At 34.2% G+C, this 23,459-nt stretch overlaps 1 protein-coding gene across 2 annotated transcripts in view; it reads left to right on the forward strand.

Annotated features, from left to right (window-relative positions):
- The window catches only part of USP15 (ubiquitin specific peptidase 15), a 119,203-nt gene extending 114,390 nt beyond the window's left edge, over window positions 1-4,813 (forward strand). Inside the window, exons 21-22 of one of the 2 annotated variants that reach the window (XM_068560660.1) lie at window positions 942-1,030; window positions 4,361-4,813. In XM_068560660.1, coding sequence (XP_068416761.1) covers window positions 942-1,030; window positions 4,361-4,543 — 272 coding nt within the window. In that variant the 3' untranslated portion in view covers window positions 4,544-4,813. The remainder of the gene's footprint in view (window positions 1-941; window positions 1,031-4,360) is intronic. The other variant, XM_068560661.1, reaches the window with a different exon arrangement.
- The last annotated feature ends 18,646 nt before the right edge of the window (window positions 4,814-23,459 follow it).

A 23,459-nucleotide genomic window follows, 5' to 3' on the forward strand; every position in this document is an offset into this window, starting at 1 on the left:
TGGTGGTCTTGATTTCAGATTGACAAATGTATAACCCATAATGGGCTCCACCCAGAAGAACAATAATTTTAAGAGGGGTAGAACTATGTAGAAGACAAAGCCTGTAAGGTCACTTTTAGAAGCTATGACAGCAAATAATTGTTTTGAGTACATTTTGCAACTTTGTTTCCTCAGTTACTGGATAGTTTATACAAAGTATGGATGAGAGCAGTGGGCTTTTTTTTTTTTAACTTAAAGATGAAGCAGATCTTTAAAATTTGTGCAGATCAATTGATCGTTTTTTACCTTTCCTTTGTTCTGTACTTTATTGAAGACTGGAAAAGATTCTCGTGTAAAAACCTCTACAAATCAATGAGATAATATTGTTGGAGAAATATTAGTCATAGAAAATTTAAATTTTGGTTAAATATTCAAACTTTGGAATCAGAAACAGGCCTGAGTTTAAATCTTAACTCTGCTACCTAACCACTATACTGTTGGACAAATTAAACTTCTCTTGATGCCTCCCTTTCCCCATCTCTAAAATCAGAAGAATAGTAATGATAGTACCTTCTTTACGAGATAATACATGTAAAGTGCATAGCCCTGTGCCTGATACACCAGAAGCACTACATAAATGTTAATCACCAGTTATTGTCATTAGCATTGTTATTCTGTGAATTAAAAAATAATAAATCTGTCCTGTTTGTCCCTGGGATGGAAAAAGTCACATATTTCAACTTATATGAAAGTATCATAGGCTTCTAGATTATAGGAAATTACTCTAAAAACCTTTAATCATTGGAATCACTTAAATACATGATAGTTAGGCCTTATATAGATGATTATCATGTAATTTTAATAGGTATTCCCTATATTAAATGGTTTTAAAGTTTTGAGGGTTCCCTCGCAGGAAACCACAGCTCATTTAAGTCACAGAAGCGATTATATTTTTTCATTAGATACTGCTTTCGCAAAAAATAAAGATGATGGAAAATGGTACTACTTTGATGACAGTAGTGTCTCAACTGCATCTGAAGACCAGATTGTGGTAAGTGTGTCTTTTATTCCTGAAAATCAAGGAATCTACTGTTTAAAAGGGGCCCATGGAACACTATAGTCTATATTCTAGCAATTCTAATAGGTGAGAGACTTGCTCTGATTTAAAGAAACTTAAAATTGTCCTCTAAGTGGAAATCTGTCTACTAAATTTGCCCACTAACAGAAGCATAAGTTGAAACATGAAAATTTTTCTGGTTTTCAACATGAAAACTGGAGTTTTCTAATGAAAATATTACATTTTCCCCTGAAAAATAGGCTCAGACATTCTAGACATTGACTGCTTAAAGTCAGAATGCTAAAATAGAAAAAAAAAAAAAACACTTCTTTAAGGGCCTTACCATACCTCAGATTTTTAAAGTCTTCTCCTTTATGACAATTACATATGCAAACTCAAAATGATATAGTTGTATAAAACAAGTTACAGATTTTTAAAAAATTAACCCTGTGTATTTGTTACTTTGATGTTTTCTGAATAGTAGAAAAATTAGGAAGTTACATCTACTCACACTTGCATCAGTTTATCAGCCACAGCTGGAGCCAAAATAGTGGCATTTGTTTTGTTTCCCATCAGAGCACATTTTTATTATCAGATATTGATTGATGAACAGATGATAGCATGTTCTAAGAAGAAAACTAAGAATTGCTTAATAAGAATTTTTTATTCTATAAATTTTGCCTTTCTGTAAATTTTACTTGTTGATGACAGTATTACAAAGTTGAGAATTAAGGTATTTGCTCATGTAATGATGTTTCCTGTACAGAGGTTTTCTGGTGATGTTGGGGAGCACTGACTGCTTTACTTTATTTCCTGGTTCAAATTATATATTCCGTGAGGGCAGAGACTAGTTTTTTACTTTTTTAGTTTATAATGCTTTAAAAGTCTTCAACTAAAATTGTTCAATTTAATAAATTAATAAACTTCTGAGCCCAATTACTGGCATAGTTTTACTTGGTCATTGGATGAACAGATATGAAATTATTTTGAATTGTTTCTCTGTAGATGTTTCATATTTTTATATATGTGTATATAATTTATATATATTTATGTATTAAATTATGTACCGTTGCTTATCTCCCTACAGCTGTAACAAAGAACAAAAAGACTTTTGAACTCTTAATATTTTAATATTTTTTAAAATGTGTATATGCCTAAGTTAACTACATTTTCAGTTTATATTTAGACTTCTAATTTCATATCACATCCCTCATTTTTCAATTCTGTTCTCCTTTTTAATCTACCAACCAAAACATCCTGAAGTTGCCCACATTGTCCTTCAAAGTCTATCTGACAACACTGCCCTAATCTTGCTTTCAAATAAATAATATATCTTGTTTATATACAGTAAGTGAATTTGATGTTACCTTACATTTTAACAATGACAATTCTTCATTTAGTCAACAAGTACTTGAGTACCTTCTATATATAGCACTTTATTCTAAACAAGGTTAAAAGACAGCTATCTGTGATTTCAAGAGGCTTACAATCTAAAGGTGATGAGAAGTGAATTGGCAATTGTATATGATAATTACTATTAAATATCTTGGCTGTATAGTTTGGAGGCATCTGTCTCAACTGATTTGGGGCTTAAGGAGACAGGGCCAGTGCAGGGAAGTTTGCATAGAGAAAGTGGTGTTTGACCTGAGTTGCAGATACAAATAGTGGTAAATTAGACAAAAGACGCTAAAGGTATTCTAGGCAAAAAGAACAGTACCTAGAAAAGCAAGGAGGCCTGACAGAATATAGCATTTAGGGGAACAGCAAATAATTTGGTGTTACTGAAAGGAAAGACTCTCTTGTTGGGGATATGGAGCAGAAATTAGGCTTGGGCTAAACCTAGCACTCAGATCAAGAAAGATGACATTTTTCGTTGTTTAGACCTTTTCTTAAAGTTTGTAAGAAGTACTGGATGGTTGTTAAGTAACAGAAGAACATTATTAAATTTGCATCTTAACATGTCTTAAGAACACTTTAGAAGACAGGTTGGAGGGCACTGAGTAAAGAAGCAGAAAGGTCATTATTGTCTCCAGAGGAAAGGAGGCTGTCATGTAAGTTAAGCAACAAGAGCTTCTAAATTTAAAGTAGTGGTAGTAAGTATATAGGCAAGGGGAGAATGGATTTGTGAGCTACTTAATGGATAGAAATAATAGAACTTGATTAAGATTAGCTATAAAGATGTAGAGAGGGAGAGGATGAGGATGACTCTTCAACATTCACTAAGATAGTAAACGTAGGAAGAAAATGTGCTGTGAAGTTTGAGATACATGTATAATAGCTATGTGGGAATTTCCATTAGGAAATTGGACTAATAGGACTAGGGTGAGTTAACTCAAGGGTGAGAACTGGCTTCAGTTATAAATCTGAATTGTCTGTCTTAGGTAGCAGTTAAAACCATAGGTTCGAATGAGTCGCCTATGGGAAGATACAGATTGAGAAAGAGCAGTAGGCTGAGGACAGAACATGATTTTTTTTGAAGGTCAGGATTTAAAGAGCCCACAGAAAAGTAGAAGAAACTGTAGAGATGGAAGATCTAAGGAAAAGTGGTGTAACAGAAGCCGAAACTGCTTTAGTGCAGGAAGGAGGAGTAGTAAAGCATTAAACGCCACAGAAAGATTGGCTAAAAAAGGCATCCATTTAATTTGTTAATAGGAGGTTTTTGAGCCTAGTGAAAGCCATTTCATTGGAATGGTTGCGGCAGTCACGTTGAATTGAGGAGTGTACGTGAGAGTGAATGATGAATATTAGATTTTCTGTCTCCAGCCTGGCTGTGAGGAAGAGGAAGAGGTATATGGCAGCTAGAGGAAGAGGTACAATGGAGAGGGATTTTTGATGGGAAACGGCTTAAGTATTTTTTATGCCCAAAAGTCCAGTAGATAAGGACTCATTAAAGATACACAGTGATGATTGATGGAACAATATCCTTAAGACGGTAAGAAAAGTTAGAATCTAGAGCAAATACAGAATGAAGTTATTACTGTTAGAAAGAAGCTTACCTTTTCCTTAGAGACAGGAGGGGAGAAAGCACAGAATTCTATTTCATTTTAGAGTAACTAGGTTAATCTGTGATACAGTTGGATTTATTTATCTATCCAGCTAACTTAGAAGAGAATAAAAATGTTAAAGCCAATGACCATTCTTCCTTTATATATAGAAGTCATCTTATATTTACTCAATTTTAGTAACCCCCATTTGACCATGTGTGGTTTTCTTGATTTATGTCCTGTCACCAAAACTGGTTACCAGCTAAAAATGCATACTGTATTTAATGTAACCTTTTAAGAGTCATAACCATTTTAACATTCTTTTGTTTCGTTTTAACAGTCCAAAGCAGCATATGTACTCTTCTACCAGAGGCAAGACACTTTCAGTGGAACTGGCTTTTTTCCTCTTGACCGAGAAACTAAAGGTGCTTCAGCTGCCACAGGCATCCCATTAGAAAGTGATGAAGATAGCAATGATAATGACAATGATATAGAAAACGAAAACTGTATGCACACTAACTAACGAAAGTCCTAGAAGCCATAAAAGAGAGACTTTCCTGCTGGTGGTATCAAAATGATGAAGTGACCCACCACATTAAACAAAAGTCTGAGATGGGGAGTTTCAGATAACTGAATGTAAATCCTTTATCAGATTTTAACTTGTGCAGTACTTGAAGTGAAACACAATGAAAACTTTAACAGAAATTGTCTCTTAATACATTTACAGTCTTGTATTTACAAGCTAAATATATATAGGAAATCACAAATAAATCCCTTTTAAGTTTGCTGCTGTTTTGATGAATTATGTTTTCTTTAATTTTTTGGATGTGAGTTAATTGATGACAAACGTTAAACTTGTGGATGTTGGTCATTTATTTTGCTCAAATAATAATGCAAGAAAACTATGGCTGAACTTAGTTTTTGGATAATCTAATTCATGTGCATTAAGCTGCCACATATATACTACTATGATATTTAGCTGGCGGTATCCATGTGGCATAAATACTGCAGTAGTATTCTTGGAAAACCAAATTTTCAAATCTTTACCTGGTAGTCAGTGTGGGCCTGTTATAAAACCAAATCATGGTACAAGAAATAATCTTGAAAAAGTTATTTCCTTTGGTAGTATCATAAAAAATCCAGAATGTTATGTTCATCTTATTACTACTGTGGAAACAGGTTCTAGATTTCACACTTCATCGAAAGTCACTTTTCAGTTAAATGTAAGTATTTTTTACTGCTATTGGGATCTATTCCTTAGATATTCAAATTCTTTTTGACTTACCTTAAAATCCATATCTTTAATCTGGTGTTGGTCCAAAATTAAAATTTTGGCTGTCTGTTTTTCTCTACCCCATTTTTTGGTAATTTGGCAACTTTTAGCTCTCCCAAGTATTGTAATATAAGGACAAACTTAATAGTATTCTGTATCCATAGTAATAATTACATCAAGCTTAGATGAGAATTTTTTTTCATGTACTGGCCTTTAAATCACTAATGGACAATTGGCTTTACAGGTAGGTCTGTTAACTTTCTTTGTGTGTTCCTGATGGAATTCACCATAGCCTTACAGCTTTTCTCAGAAGGTAACTTGTTACAAGAGAATTGGCATTTGCATGTTCCAGAGTCAGAACCTGTACAGTATATAAAGTATACAAACCTTGAATTTTATTTTAGTTCACCACATTCAAGGATCCAGGATGCCAAAAATACGTGTGAACATTTGAAACATTTTTCATTTGCTGCTTTTTCCCTTTGATCTAGTTGAAAGAATGTATTGTCAGTTGGCATACAATACTGCCTTTAATAGAAAATAAATGCTGGGGCACATTTCACATATCGACTACCTGAGAAATTGCTTTGTGTCCCACTGTTATTAAAGCAAAAAGTATAATGTTCTTCACTTGAACTAATCAAATACAATAGATTATAAATTGTGTATTGTAAATAAAAGTTCACTCTGTGAGTGCACATTTTGGTAAATTATTTATTTATGTTAGCATTTAAAAGTGAAAGAGAAATGCATTTGACCAGGATAAATGAGGTATGTTGATCATGGCTTTGCTTTATACCGTGATATTAAAGCTGGTTTTTCATCCTGGTATTTTTAAAGCTGCTTTGGGTTTTTCCTTTTTTCTCTTCTTTTCTTTTCTTTTTTTTCTTTCTTTTTTTTTTTTTTTTTTTTTAATGTAAACTAACCTCCTGCATGACAGAGGTTAAAATTTTGTCTGCACTTGAGTTCACTTGAGTTTACATTTGAAATGTGCATGTTTATTTATACAGATTTCAATAAAGCTATTCAAGGCCTTATTTAGTCTTTTATTTCTTACTCTGAATCTTTTAATAAAAATCCTCTATTTTATGGTAGGTGACCATAGACTTTTTAGTTACACAGTTAAAAACAGAAAGGAAAGCATGTCATAGCTAAGTAAATCCTACTGTTAAGGACATGTTTTAAAGTTGACTTTTTCAGTTTAAATATTTAGTCATTGAGCAAATGTTTGTTTGTATACCTACTAATCTAGAGTCTTGAGATTTAGCAGTAAACAAATATCCCTGTGCTCACAGAGTTTGCAGTCTTTCTGCTACCTACCAACTAGCAAGCTTTATTTCCATTTTTCTGAGGTTTAAAGAAAAGACAAATTTTCTTCTAGCTCTAGATAGTAGTCTCCACCCTAGTTGTCCACAGAGACCATTCGTTTTTCCTGTGATTAACTTATATTCCCACTGAAAGAAAAGAAAATGATGTTAATAATACCATTGAATTTGTCAAACTCAAATGGCATTTTCAGCTGCAAAAAATAAACTGTAAAAATAGTGCAAAGGCTAATCCATACTCTAATTAAAAGTAGATATTCATAGGTAGTACAGGGTAGTAGGAATATATCCAGTCCAGAATTCTGCTTCTAGCTTTGCTACTTAGTAATCACATGACTTTGAATTTAATCTCTCCTGGTCTGTTTCTTCGCCTGTAAAATAATAATAGGAGCATTTATTGAGCACTTTCATGGACCAGGTACTATATTAAAGTGTTACGTGTATTACCTCATATAATTCCACAATAGCTACGAGGTAGGAACATTCATCATCCCCATTTTTCATACGGAGAAACCAAGGTACAAAGCAGCCAATATTCCCAAGTTCACGCAATTGCTATGTGGTGGCCAATATTCTATCCTCAGGTACATGTGCTGCTTCCCACTAGTTATAGTGTCTGACTCACAGGATTGTTTGGAGCTCAAACAAGATAATGCATTTTATGGGAAGGTGCTTTGTAAGCTATGTGGTATACTCATTACTGACTTTTTCAGTCTGAATACAAAGTCATCTTGAAGTCTAATAACTTTGCTCCCAAAAGTAACTTCAGGTGAATATTTGAGTACTGAATAAGAAAAATAACCAGCTGGAACACTGACTAACCATTCCCTTTTAAAACTAACTTTGTTCAACTTACATACATTTATTACAATTTTAATTACATTTTAAATGTGGCATTTTTTTCCTTGTTCCTCTAACTCAACTGTGCCCTTCTTTACATTTCCCCAAATGCAACCCTGATTTTCAGGACTTTTTTTCTTCACCTATGATTTAGTTTTAATTAATCTATATGAAAAAGCTGCAGCCTAATGTTTTCTTTAAATATCTTGCTTTCTCTTATAATCTGTATTCTTTTAGTAGTCCTATATTTGTCCTTGCTTTTCTGGCAGGTAGATATAAAGCCACACGAAACAGTGGTTTGGGCATGAAGAAAATTAGTTAAGTGTCAAAGCCATTGATACAGTATAAGGACAGTGCTTGTTCATCAACTAATTTCATTGAGGTGAGGGCATCTTATGAGAAATAAACCAGGAGACTATGAGATAAAATCAGTAGAGTCTCCTTCAGTGGCTTATGAAGCGGGGGGGCGGGGAGGGGGCATGCCAGTAGGAACCTTTCACCCCAGAGAAGAATGTACTGTCTCTGACCCTATCACTGGTACATGGTGATAACAAAAAGTAAGCCAACTTTTAGTCTGTTTTATTATCTTTAAGTACTTTACAGACAGTACGTTTCATTACTGCCTGCTTCCCATCCTCCCTACTTGTAGCTATGCTTCTGATCTTTGCTTGTGCAGTATAGATGAGTACATTCTCTCCAGTTTAGTTTTTAAGGTAGAAATGTGGAGAATTCTTGTATACAAGGGGAAGGAACCAAAAGTCTTTAAAATCTCAGAGGAGTGAGAAGGAAAGGAAAATAAATTTTATTTCTGAAGCCAAAGAAGAATAGTGGAAATCTTTGGTCATATTTTTTGCTCTACAATAAAGTGATTTTTTTAATTTTTATTTGAAACAGCTTCTCTTGAAAAGGTAACTATGTTGATAACTCACAAATACTTTGTTTTAAGTGCCAGAGGATAGAGAAAGGGGGAAGGAGAGTGTATTTATATTCTTGCTGACATATATTAAGTTGTAGAGCTATATAGTCTATTGTTGCATTATCAGAGTTTTTTAATGAGAAACATGTATAATTTTTCTTATAAGCATTATTCTAGGTTGGGGGGCATTTCAATTCTATATATTTTTTCCTGTGTTTAATTCATATTTACCATATATTAAAGCAAAAGAATTTCAAAATAGCTCAGATGACACTTTCGTTTAAAACTGGATTAGGTATATTCAGATTTTTAATCAGCATAGAATAGGTTTTTAAATATCAGAATCGGGAAGATAAAATATACATGTAAAACGTACATAGTAAAAATTCAAATATTGATCAGGCCTTATTTGCACTAATGATGGGGTAAAAATTTTTAAATGGATAGTATAAAACAGACAGTACAAAAATTATTTTTGGCAAATATATGCATTGGGAAACATACACTACATCATACCATGGTCTAATTATAACCAGCTCTATCTTTGGAAGCCTGGAAATTGCCAGGACAGCGAAAGGGAAAAGACTCTGGGTTATGGATAAACCATTCAGGGAAAATCAAGAGCTGACATAATATTGTGGACTAGAGTCTCAAAGGACAGAGAGAAAAATCAGTCAAATGGGTTTTGATGTCATTTTTTTTTCTAGAAATGCCTATTACGTATGATTATACAAAGCAGCTAAAAATACAGCTATCTCTTTGGAAGTTGTTCTTTTAAATGGAAATGCTGTAAAAATAAGACTGCACATTTTCAATATGCACAAAATCAAATATTTTAAATGTTTAAATTGTTTTGGTAATTAACTATGTTCTACTGTAGAAAATTATGGTTGAAGTTGGTGCTCATTTTGCTCAAAGTTTTCCCTCATATTAGGAACTTGTAGTTCTATGTAGTTTGATGAAACAAGAAAATAGTTTTATTTGCTGTGACCTTCAAATCCATTGCCAGCTGGAGTTAAATCTACGTACATAAAAGTAAAACAATAAATACGGAAACATCCCAACAGTCTTTTCCCATAATGTGTATTCTTACATTTTTCTCAGTAATGACAAATTCTTTACATTTCCCGGACTGTTTTAAACCTTAAGTATCACCTTGCTTTTTAATTCTTAGTTAAAATCTTTCAGGATTCTTAAACTCTGTAATATCTCAAACCGAAGTTTCTCATTAAAACTTATTTTGTTTTTCTTTTAAACTTTATGAAAGAATATTGTAGGTTAACAGGCATTGTAACTCCTTATTCCTCCTCTGTTCATTGATTGTTAGGTATGCTAGGTTTTGAATAGTTTAGACTCATGTATTAAAGTGTTCTTCTTAGTCTGGCCTTACATGTGTGCCTTCACTCTTTCATCTGGCCTGCTTTTCTTCTGACCTTGAGGTCTCCCTATAAGTAGTGAAAGTATTTCATTTTCTCTATACTGAAAACAATCTTTTGATTATATGAAGTGGGCAATTTTAAAATTCTCTTGAGTTCGTCAGAATTAATCACATCATGACCTTTTAAGGCATTTCCCAGAGAAGTTCAAGACGTCCAGATCATTGTTCATCCCCTGAGCTCCCTAACTCCTGTAGTGAATTATCAGTGTCCTGAAAACTACTTAAGACAGAGCAACCTCCAAGCATATATGAATTATTTTAGAATTGCCCTCACTTAAGAAAACCAAAAAATAAATTGTAAATATGGAGAAATTATTGATAGTACATTTTTTATTCCTGTAGGACTCATATTGAGTGACTTTAGTAAGATAAAACTCCTCGATTTATAAAACAATTTCATTCAATTTTGTGCCATGTACCTATTGTATGAGTTGTAATATTGCAAATTCAAACAGTAAACATCAATAATCACGAATACTTGGGTAGGATGTTTGTTGGGAGACAGTGAGATAGGGTAGAAACATTCTGTATTTAAAACCGTTTCCCCACAGCTAGCTCTTAAGTCATTGGCTTCTGAATTTTAGTTTTCTAAACCATAAAATGATACCAGTTTCTTGCGAGGATTAAGAGTTAATGGATATAGAGGTATAAACTTCGAGGTTTTGCAAAATAAGGCATATTTCCTATTATGGACAACTAGAGTGCTGTATCATTGCTGATGAAAGACTTCTTCAATTGAAGGCTCAAATTCAGCTTTTAAAGTTATTGTTAAGTATATATATTTTTAGCAGAAGAATAACCAGTAGGATGGATCAAATTAATATTTGTTTTTTCATTTTTTTTTTAAGATGTTCTCCTAGCTCCTCTAAAAGACTTGGAGCAGAAGTCTTAATGTGATGGTAAGCTTGAAAATTAAAATTTCATCACGGATACTAGAATCCAGTTACATACTAACAGATTTGTTTTTTAAAGCTATTTATGAGCATAACTAAACATTTTACACTTAAAACCCTTTTCTCTGCCTTCAGCAGTCATGGATTATGTTGTCTTTTCCTCCCAATTTTATTAATCAGTATCTAAAATCATTTGAGTGAAGTAAAATCCAAACTCCAGAGGTTATGACTTTTATTGTTGGGATATAAGTAGTAAAAGGTCAGATTCTATTCCTCTCTTCAGCTTAAAGTCCTCCTCCAAACCCTCCATGAATAAAAGAGTGGTTCAGAACATAGGCTTAGGACTTTAACCGCCTCAGTTCTGGGCCTACCACTTTTCTGTAAGTCTTGTTACCTCTCTGACTCCCAATTTGCAAACTAGAGCAGCTCCAGAATTTCCATCTAGGAGGGCTTGGGGTGAACAGTCTGAGTAGAAGGAAGTGTGAGACTCTTAAAACTGCATGTTTGCTCAGCAAGCACATGGTTTTTCTTGGAATGTACAGTTTACTTGTAGTAGAGGGCTACTAATAGTTATTTGTGAGGAAACCAAACTCCCCATCTACCTAAGCCATTCACTCCTGGCACGGAGTATTACCATACCTTTTAGAATAATTGTGAGGTATAAATTGTGTCCTGATCATTATGAAGAACACAGCAGGTATTATTACTAACAAAGAAGTACACCCAAGTGTGGGAATGATTGTTCTCTCTTTACAAATGAGACTAATTATCATGATTCAATATCATTCACACTCAAGTTCCAATAAGCTTTCTTCAGCAAGAGAACAAAGAATAGGGTAACAATTATTCCACCCAGATTGCCTGTTCAACTGGTGCTTGAGGGAAAAGATTGAGAACTAGCCCTTATCCAACTCCTCACCTTCCCTCAAACATGTACAATTTGACAACTCTGGGCTTTCCCACATACTATTCTGTTTAATGGTCTGCCTTATCTCCTACCAGGCAAACTCCTACACACATTCTTCAGGACCAGTCCCAACATACACTGGCTTGCTCTTCCTGACACATCAGTTGTCACCTTGGGCTATGCATATCTCTCATCCCCCATTAGACTGAATTAATCTGATGGAAGAGTCTTGTTCATAGATGCTAAGATGGTGTTGGGTATAGTATGTGTTCCTAATGTGATAATTATTAAATGAAGGATTTGCCTCAATGTCTGAAGCATCACTGTATTACTGTGATTTTGTTTTATCCCTGATGTGTTACTGAGTAAGTATTTTTAAAGCTTTCAAAGTAAATCTACCTTATGAATGTGCATTAAAAAGAGATATGTTTAAAATACAGTAACATTCTAAATTCAGTATTATTAAGAATAATAAATTCAGTATTATTTATGGAATTTAGAATATTCAAGATTAATAAATGTAAAGAATAGCAACATTTCATTTACATTTTCTAAAGACATTTTTATTGCAAAGAAATCTGTCTTCCAACCCAGTTTTTGTCTGGTTTCCATGGCAAAGTAACCATTCTGTGACTAGGCTGATAGCCTCCTTATCTAGTATCACATATACAACATTCTGAAGTCTAGTTTCCCTTAAGATTGTCCATTTTTCTTGAGTCCAAGGTTTTCCAGGAGAATTAACTATCAAAAGTTAGATCTAGATCCTTTTTGCCTCTGCATTGACCAACAGTGTAGTCACCAAGTTTGTCTTCATGCCTCTTCTGAGAAGGGTCTCAGAGTTACTAAATACTAATGAGAGTTTACCTACTGATTGCTTCCAAGCAACCTGTATAGTGGTACTATGTTTAAACAAACACTGCCTTGAGACCCCATCCCCATGAGAGCCCACAATTTGTATAGTATTAATAAGCCTGGATGAGTTGTTACTGCTGTCCCAAAATAGAAGTCCCTAAATCACCCTCAAGCACATTGAAATAGTAAAGATACTGTATAGTATTTGGTTGGAATATACAAAGATAGGTGTACAAATTACTAATTTGGGAAGTGAAACAGTCCATAGTTTTCAGACTTGAATTCCCATTTTAAAAAGACCTCACTTTTTCAATTTTACTCCGATAAGAAATAAAAATTAAACAAGAAGTAATGTGGGGGGGGAAAAAAAAAAACAACCTCACTTTTGAGGCAAAAAAGAGTCTTGTTGATGGCCAAGGGTAAGACTCAGTTTCCCAACAAGGTAAATTAATTTTGAAAACAAAAGGAGCCAAATGTTAAGGAAAGAGAAGATAGTCAAGTTTGATTGGAAAGGAGAGATTTTCTGTGGTTTTTTTTCTTTCGTGGGCGGTTTAAGCTATAAAAGTATTTTCTTGGACAGATCCCTCAAAATTCCCTTTAAACAACTAGGTAGACTGGGAACATCCTGGATCTTCCCACTTTTCTTAAAAATGGCACACAAAAGATGAACTATATAATGACACCAATTGTGATTGTGTAAAAATAAAATAGCCCAACCGGAATTACTTGTACACAATCCATTAACAAGATTTTTAAACCCTCAATGATAGACCCAGAAGGAAAATTAAATTGCTTAGCTTGTCCAAAATCTGCTTTTTGAAACACATGGCAAACCATCTAATTGACACATGTTCTAGAAATAAGTAGTACAGAAGTATTTGTGTAATTTTAATATGTGTGAGGCTCACAATGAGTCGTGCTAAGACCAGGTGTTTTCTTTGGTGCTAGCGAAATTGGTGTAACTCTGGAAACCACTTTCATACTACAATTATTAGCAAATACAGAATTTAGCTTCAGAGTTCAGTGAGTCCTAACAGCCTGCCCTCAAAATGTGAGACAACCTAAAACCAGGGCAGAGAGAAGACAGCTCCTTGTCTTAGATGCTAGCTATATCTCCCTCTCCTGTCAGTGGACCCACATACTCTTTCCAGATTCTGGGACACTTCTATTTACTTCAAGTTTTTAATGCCTATTTGTTTCCACCCTTACATGTAGCTGGTGTTTAGCTGGTAAACTTGAATTTTTACCTAATCATCCTTCTGTTACTGCTGTCTGTTTCCACAGCTACGTTGGATTTCCAGGGGCATGGCTTATCTGTTCAGACTGTGATGTTTGCTCGTATTCTGCAGTCTTGGTTTGGTTTTTCAAAATGTAATGTTGGGATTCACCCCTAAAATCAAGGTTACTGTTTTGTCTTCTCTGTCTTTGCCTAAGGTATATTTTCTTGGACTCTGTAAATCTGCCCATAGGAAACCCATAGGAAAACTGTAATAGACTACACTCCCTGTAACTAGACTGTTAACTTCAAGGATCAGGGATGTTATTCTATAGTAAATATTTTGTGGATATATTTCCACAACTGTCACGTCGTTGTTGTTGTTTTCTTCATGTAATTTCAAATATAGGAAAACCAAGTTCTTGGAGAAAAAAGTTCAGGATCCAAATAATTCAATGAAATTTAGTATATCATTAAAAAAATGAGAAATACATTCCAAGGATATTCATTAAAATGTTCATTTCAGTTGCCTTGATGAGGCATTGATATTGTTACATTGCCTCCATATGTCGTAAAATAGAAAATAACATGTATCATTCACAATTACTAGAAATATAAAGAAACAGGAAGTGTAAACCCATGGTAAATGGAAACAGATCCAAAGATAACCCAGATGTTAGAATTGGTAAACAAGGACTTCAAAATAACTATAATAAATACATTAAAGAATCCACAGGAAAAGATAGAATGAGTAAGAAATAGGGAATTTCAGGAAATATATATGAAAACTATAAGAAATAACCAAATGTAAATATTAAAACTAAATATAATAACTGAAATCAAAAATCTATTAATTGGATGAGATTAATGCAGAACACAACTTAAAAATAAGGCTAGAAATTATCCAAAATAAGGCATAGAGATTTTTTTTTTCCCCTAAGTTAACAGGGACACAAAGACTTGTGAGAGAGAACCAAACAGGAGAAGAATGAAGCAGAAAAAAATAATTGAAAACAGATGGCTGAAGTTTTCCCAAATTTGACTAAAAATATCAACTTAAGCCAGCATACCCCAAGCAGGATAAGAAGAAAAGAAGACCACATCCATACCCTTAAATAGTCAAATTAATAAAATTCCAAGATAAAAATTAATTCTCAAAAGCAGCCATGGGGGAAAAAAGTCACATTACTAGCAAATAATGTGACAGCTGACACATTTCATTAGGAACAACAAAGGCCAGGAGAAAATGGAATGGCATCTCTGAGGTGCTAAGGTGGGGGAAGGGGGAGGGAAACCTGTCAAATTTAGGATTAATACACAAGAAAATATCCTTCTAAAATGAAGGCAAATTAAACATTTTCAGATTAAAAATAATTTGTCCGTCAGTAACCCATAATACAGAAGTGTTTAGGGAAATGCTCAAAGAATTTCCAGATGGAAATTTCAGATCTACAGGAAGGAATAAAACCTCTGGAAATGGTGAGTAGAGTATGTAGATAAATAGAAAATTTTTTCTTTCTTAGATAAAAATCAAATGGTCGTTCAAAACAAAATGAATGAAAATGTACTGTGGGATTTGTAACGTGTGAATAAAATATATGACATCAGACAAAGGAGTGGGGTTTATGTGAAATTATACTGTTATAAAGTTCTTATATGTGAATTAATATAATATGAATGCAAAAGATCATGATATATTAAGAATGTATACTATAGGGACTTCCCTGGCAGTCCAGTGGTTAAGGCTTCGCCTTCCAATGCAGGGGGTGTGGATTCCATCCCTGGTCAGGGAGCTAAGATCCCACATGCCTTGTGGCCAAAAAACCAAAACATAAAACAAGCAATATTGTAACAAATTCAATAAAGACTTTAAAAATGGTCCACATCAAAAAAAAAATCTTAAAAAAAAAAAGTATACTATAAACCCTAGAGCAACCACACAAAAAAAGAAAAAGAACAAGAGGCATAACTAAAAGCCAATAAAACAGATAAAATGTAATAATAAATAACACTCATGTCAACCCCTCCCCGACACACAAAAAAAGTAAAGGTAGAAAAGGAGGGAAAAGGAACAAAGAAAGAACAAATGGTAAACAAAGGATGATGGTAGATTTAAATCCAACCATATTAATAATTAAATGTAATGGACTAAACTCTGAATAAGGCAGGAGAAAGAAAGATCCAACCATATGCTTTTTCCAAGAGACACTTTATAAAGACCAAACAAGTTATAAGTAAAAAGATGGAAAATGATACACCTAGCATAGGAAATTTAGTGTGGCCATATTACTATAAGGTGATTGACACTTATAGAACACTACGCACAACAAATGCACATGGAATAGTCTCTAAGACAAAATGCTGGTCCATAATTAAGTTTCAGTAAATTGCAAAGGATTGATGTCATATAGAATATGCTTTCGCACCACCAAATAATTAAATTAGAAATACAGTCAGCCCCCTCGGTATCTGCAGGTTCCACGTTGGTGGATTCAGCCAACCTAGGATCCAAAATATTTGAAAAAAATTCCCAGAAAGTTCCAAAAAACAAAACTTGAATTTGCTGCATGCCGGCAAGTATTTATATAGCATTTACATTGGATTAGGTATTATAAGTAATCTAGAGATGATTTAAAGTATACAGGAGGATGTGCAAAGGCTCTATGCAAATACACCATTTTATATAAGGGACTTGAGCATCCATGGATTTTGATATCTGTTGGGGGGGGGGGGGGGGCGGTCCTGAAACCAATCCCCAGCAGATACAAGATATCTAGAAAATTAACATGGGTCAAAGAAGAAAACTGCATGAAAATTTGCGGGGTGAAGCTAACACATCTTATAAAAATTACGTTTATTCTGTAGTCTATTAAGTGTGCTATTTAGCATATGTCTATAAAAAGCAATGTGTATACCTTAATTTAAAAACACTTATATTGCTAAAAAATGTTAACCATCATCTGAGCCTTCAGCAAGTCCTAATCTTTTTGCAGTAGTAACATCAAAGATCACTGATCACAGATCACCATAACAAATACAATAATAATGAAAAAAGTTTGAAATATTGTGAGAATTACCAAAATGCTGACACAGACACAAAGTGAGCAAATGCTGTTGGAAAAATGGTACCAGTAAACTTGGTCAATGAATGATTATCACAAACCTTCAATTTGTAAAAAGAGGAATATCTGCAAAATACAATAGAGCAAAGTGCAATAAAATGTGGTATGCCTGCAGTAAATTAGCAAGACCAATTGCATTAGTTTGCTAGGGCTTCCATAACAAAATAGCCAGAGTAAGTGGCTTAAACAACAGAAATTTATTTTCTTATGGTTCTAGATACTGGAAGTACAAGATCAAGGTGCTGGCAGAGTTGGTTTCCTCTGAGGCCTCTCTCCTTGGCTTGCAGATGGCCACTTTCTTGCCTTCTCTTCACGTGGTCATCATGCAGTGTACCCTTGGTGTCTTTCTGTGTGTTCTAGTCTTATAAGGACACCAGTCATAATTGGATTAGAGCCCTCTCTAATGCTCTCATTTTAACTTAATTACCTCTTCAAAATACAGTCCAAATACAGTCAATTTTGAGGTACTGAGGGGTAAGCCTTCAACTTGAGGGGAACACAATTCAGCCCATAACACTGATAGAATAAATTATCAATATCAGGAATGAAAGCAAGGACATGACTGTAGATTTTACAAAGATTAAAAGGACAATAAAAGATTTTGAACAACTGACAATAAATTCAATTAAATGGACAGTTTCCTTAAAGATAACAACTTAACAAAAATACCACTTACCACAATTGACACAGGAGACATAGAAACTCTGAAAAGCTCTACATCTTTTTTTTTTTTAATTATTTGCTTTATTTATTTATTTTATTTATTTATTTTTAAAATTTTATTTATTTATGGCTGTGTTGGGTCTTCGTTTCTGTGCGAGGGCTTTCTCTAGTTGCGGCAAGTGGGGGCCACTCTTCATCGCGGTGCGCGGGGCTCTCACTATCGCGGCCTCTCTTGCTGCGGAGCAGAGGCTCCAGATGCGCAGGCTCAGCAATTGTGGCTCACGGGCCTAGTCGCTCCACGGCATGTGGGATCTTCCCAGACCAGGGCTCGAACCCGTGTCCCCTGCATTGGCAGGCAGATTCTCAACCACTGCGCCACCAGGGAAGTCCCCAAGCTCTACATCTTAAACACGCTGAATTTGTATCTAAAAACCTTCCCAGAGAGATAAAAGGAAGATTTTGGTTCCATCAGGACACTAAAGTCCACTACAGCTTATCTCTTTTTGAATTACAACTAAAATCTCTTGAGAATATTCATAAGCAACTACCTGAGCATTCTGAAAAGTAAACAAAAATTGTGGAAGGAAGTCAGCAATTGGAAAAGCAGTCCGTAAAGGAGTAAATTTTCTGAGTTTCTGTTTTATAGCTATGCCCCCAAGGGCGGGCTCAGTTGTAGAAATCTGTGATCATGTAGATGGCTAGCCTCCAATAGAAACTTGTTTTCCTGTCCAAAGGAGCCACTAAAAGGGAAACTTGCAGGTCAGAAAGTGTAACAAGAATTCTGGATTTGGGGAAGGGGATTACCTAATTTGGTGTAACAGGTTCACCCCTGGTTTGTGCATGGACAGGACAAATCTAAAATGTCATAACACTTAACATTTTGACCATTGCTCAAGTCTCATACTAACCCCTGAAAAGCACATGTGCAGGTCGGACCCAAAACAGTATGGCAAATGTTCTATGACCTGGACTATGATTTTAAACCAGGGCCCAAATCTCAGACTAATCCTGGGTGATGGTTGTATGGCAAGACAGAACTTTTGGTCTGAGTCTAAACTGAGTTGATAGACTGGCTAAAAAAATTAACATCCTCCACAAGACTATAAGAGAACCCACATTCTACACAGTAGTGCAGTCACAATTTCCAGGATATAATTCAAAGTTACTTAGCATATAAAGTATGAGTAAAGTGACTAATTAACCAGGCAAAGACAACCAACAGATTTCAAGACATACAGCTGTGGTAATCAAGATGGTGGTATTGGCAGAGGAATAAACACACAGGTCAATGCAACAGACGGGAGAGCTCCAAAATAGCATCACACAAGTATGGCCAACTGATATTTGACAAAGTTGCAAAAGCATTTTGATGGAGAGAGGACACTCTTTTCAACAATGGTGTGGAGTAATTAAATATCCATAAGCAAAAGAATAAGCCTAGACCTAAAACTCACACCTTATACAAAAATTAACTCGAAGTGAATCATAGATTTAAATGCAAAGCATAAAACTATAAAACTAAAAGAAAATAACACAAAAGAATAAAGCATGGTGACAATTCCAAATGCTGATGAAGATACAGAAAAACAATCGTGTACATTGCTGATGGGAATATACAACAGTACAGCCACTCTGGTAAATAATTTTGCATTTTCTTTAAAGACAATTTATCATGCAACCCAGCAATCACTGTTGACATTTATTCTAGAGAAATGAATACATAAGTCTTCATTAAAACCTGAACATGACTGTTCATAGCTCTATTTGTAATAGCCCAAAATTGAAACAACCAAAATGTCTCTCAATAGGTGAATAGTTAAACTGATATATGCAGACTATGGAATTCTACTCAGCAGTAAAAAGGAAAAAAACTATCTCTTCATATAACAACTTCACTGAATCTCAAGGGCATTGTACTGAGTGAAAAAAAAAATGCAATTCCAAAAACTCATACTGTATAAATTCCATATATATATATATATATATATATATATATATATATATATATATATATATATATGGTTCTCAAAATGACAAAATTACAGAAATGGAAAGATTAGTGGTTGGTAAAGGTAGGGGTGTAATTATAAAACAATAGCACCAGAGAGGTTTTTGTGGTGATGGAATAGTTTGCTATCTTGACTGCAGTAGTCATTACACAAATCTATACATGTGATTAAATGATATAGAACTACATACACACACCATATTAATGTCATTTCCTGTCAATGTCATTTGATATTGTACTATAATTGTATAAGATGTAACCATTGAGGTAAACAGGATGAAAGATGCATAGTGCCTTTCTGTATTACCTTTGCAACTTTTTATTCTATAATTATTTCAAATTAAAACGTTCTCAAAAATTAAAGATATAATCACTCAATGAACCTGAAGAGTGATAAACAGAAGTTATAGAATCTGAAGGACAGCAGCAGGGAAAGATTTTTAAAAGAAAGAAAGAGAAAAAAAAAGAGCATAGCATCAAGGATCTATGGAACAATATTTTAAAAATCTAACATACTTGCCCCTGGAGTTCCAGAAAGAGAGGATAAAGAGATTGGGGCCAAAAAAATTATTTGAAGAAATAATGCCCCAAACATCACAAATTTAATGAGACATACATTGACAGAGGCAAAAAATTTGATGCACCCCAAACAAGATAAAATAATATTTAGACACATTTTAATGAAACTACTGAAGACTATTTTGTAAAAAGATTTTTAAAAATCTTAACAGAACTAGAGAAAAATGAAACATTACATATGGGGAAACAATGATTGGGATGCTCTTGGATTTCTCATCAGAAGCCATGAAACCCAGACAATGGAAGAACATCTTTAAAGTGCTCAAAGAAAAGAGTGGTAAACACAGGATTCTATGTCCAGCAAAAATATCCATCAGAATAAATAAAGATATTCTGAGATGAAAGAAAATTATGAGAATTCATCATCAGCAGATTGATTTGAGAATACTTAAAGGAAATGATTCAGGCTAAAGAGGAATACCAAAGAGAGACTTAGAAGTTGAAAAATGAAGGAAAAGCAACACAAATGGTAAAGATCTGAGTAAATTTAACAGTCTATTTTTCTCCTATTAGATTCTTTAAAACATGCATAACTGATGAAAGCAAAAAATGATTGGGATGTAGTCAATGGGTCTCTCTTACTCTGACACATGTTGCTAAGTGTGTAAAGGATTGCAAGACCCTGACAACTCTTTCATCCAGGTCATTTCTCAGGATTGTTTTTGCAACTGGAAAGCATGAAAGGTGAGGTAATATCTTCCATCACATAAAAAGCTGATCTGCTTACTGATTGCCATAAAAGTGGTAGACCCCTTAAAGCTCCTTTCCTGTGGCCCAAAAATCCACTAATTTTGCAGGCTTCATCAGGCCTTCTGCATTGCCTTGTGGGTCTTGTGGCTCAGATAATCAGCATAAAAATACTCTTGCCTCTGCTGTCACCATAAGTTTCAGAGTCTAGTGTGCATGTCTACTGTACCTAGTCTAGTGTACCTTACCTAGGATTCTAGTGTGTTCAGTATCCATGAAATGGTAGCATGCTAACTTAATAGCTTGAAAGTCGATTAAAATAAATCCCCTCTCAAAATTGTAACACTGCCTGGTAGGAATATCAATATATGTAGATATATATGACAACTATAACATAAAGAGGGCCGGGGAAAGCAACCTACATGGTTGTAAGCCTTCTACATTTCACTTGAGGTGGTAAAATATTAACCTGGATATAGTGGGAAAGGTTGAGTATGTGTAATTTAATCTATAGAGAAACCATTAAGACAAAAAAGAAACCCAAAAGATTGCCAAAAAGCCAATAAATTAAAATGGAATATGAAAGTATCCAAATAATAGAAATGGAGGTAAGAAAGAAGATCAAAATACAGAGGAGACAGCCAGTAAACAAAGTAGAAGACTTAAACCAACTATATCAATAATTACATTAATATAAATGATCTAAACATACCAATTAAAAGATAGAGATTGTTAGATTAGATGGTGTTTTAGTTTTCTGGGGCTGCTGTTAAAAAAGTACCACCACCTGAGTGGCTTAAACAACAGAAATTTTCTTACAGTTTTGGAGGTTAAAAGTCTGAGATCAAGGTGTGAGCAGGGTTGAGCCTTCTGAGGGCTATGAGGAAGAATCTGCTCCCCTTCTAGCTCCTAGTGGTTAGCTGGCAATCTTTGGTGTTCCTTGGCTTGTCTGCATCACCCCAATCTCTGCCTCCATATTCACATGACATTCTCCCTGTATGTGTGTCTTTCTCCATTAACCCACTTTATAACGACACCAGCCATACTGGATTAGGTGCTTAACCCTACACCAGCATGGTCTCATCTTAACTAATTATATCCACAAAGACCTTATTTCCAAATAAGGTCACATTCTGAGGTACTAGTTAGGATGTCAACGTGTGAATCTGGGGGGACACACAATTCAACCCATAAACGATAAACTCATAGATGATAAATTCAAGTCCTAAACATATGCTGCCTATGAGAAACTTGCATTAAATATAAAGACACAGGTGAAATGTAAATGAAAAGGAAAAGATGTGCTGTGCTAACACCAATCAAAAGAAAACTGGAGTAACTATATTAATTTCAAAGTGGACAAATCTACAATTATAACTAAAGATACCATCACCCCTAACTGGTAGAGCAAGTAGACCGAAAATCAAAAGGGATATAGTAGCCATGAATAGTGCTACCGACCAAACTGACCTAATTGACCTTTATGGACTACTCCACCTAACAACACCCAAATACACTCTTTGCAAGTATACATGGAACATTTGCCAGGATAGACCATATTCTGGGCCATAAAACAACCTTCAGGGCATTTTAAAAATTTAAATCATACCAAGTATGTTTTGTAAACATAATAGAATTAAAACTAGAAATCAATTTTTTTAATCTGGAAAATACTTAAATATTTAGAAATTTTATAACCTACTTCTAAATAACCTAAGGATCCAAGAGGCAGTTACAGGGGAAATTAGAAAATATTTTGAATTGAATGGAAGTGAAAAAGCATAACATACCAAAATGTGTGTGATGCAGCTTAAGCAGTGCTTTGGGGAAATTTAGAATATTAAATGTTTACTAAAGAAGAATAGTGTCAAGTCATCTAAGCCTCTACCTAGAGACTATTAAAAAAAGAGCAAATTAAACCCAAAGCAAGCAGAAGAAAAGAAATAATGATAAGAGCAGAGATTAGTAAAATGAATAACAGAAAAACAATTGAGAAAGTAAAACCATAGGGCTAATTCTTTGAAAAGATCAATAAAATTGATAAACTCTAACGATAATGATGAAGAAAAATAGAAAACCAAAATGACCAGTTTCAGAAATGAGAGATGACATCACTACAGAGTATACAGATATTAAAAGAATAAGAGAATATTAACAAACAACTTGATACCCATAAATTTGACCTTAGGTAAAAAGAACAGATTCCTTGAAAAAAGAAAAACTAAAAGGGCTAACTGAAGACAAAATGGATAACCTGAACAGTCCTATAGCTACTAGAAGAATTGAATTAGTATATAAAACTCTTCCAAAAAGAACTCAGGTCCAAATGACTCCACTGGTGAGTTCTACCAAACACTTAAGGAAGAAGTAATACTAATTACACACAAACTTTTTCAAAAAACAGAAGAGAAGATATCCTAAATCACACAGCCAGCATTATCCTGACACCAAAAACAGAAAAATAAGAATACAAGAAAACCACAGACAAATATCTTTTATGAACCTAGACACAAATATCCTCAATAAAATATTAGCAAATTGAATCTAACAATATATAAAGATGTATTATCATACACCATGAGCAAGTGGGATTTGTTCTGGGAATGCAAGGCTAGTCTAACATTCAAAAACCAATCAATATAATTCACCATTTTAACTAACTTGAAAAGAAAAATTATATTGCCATCTCAGTAAATGCAGAAAAGGCATTTGACAAAATT

The sequence above is a fragment of the Eschrichtius robustus genome, chromosome 13, assembly GCF_028021215.1.
Source record: "Eschrichtius robustus isolate mEscRob2 chromosome 13, mEscRob2.pri, whole genome shotgun sequence".
In the NCBI taxonomy this organism is placed as follows: domain Eukaryota; kingdom Metazoa; phylum Chordata; class Mammalia; order Artiodactyla; family Eschrichtiidae; genus Eschrichtius; species Eschrichtius robustus.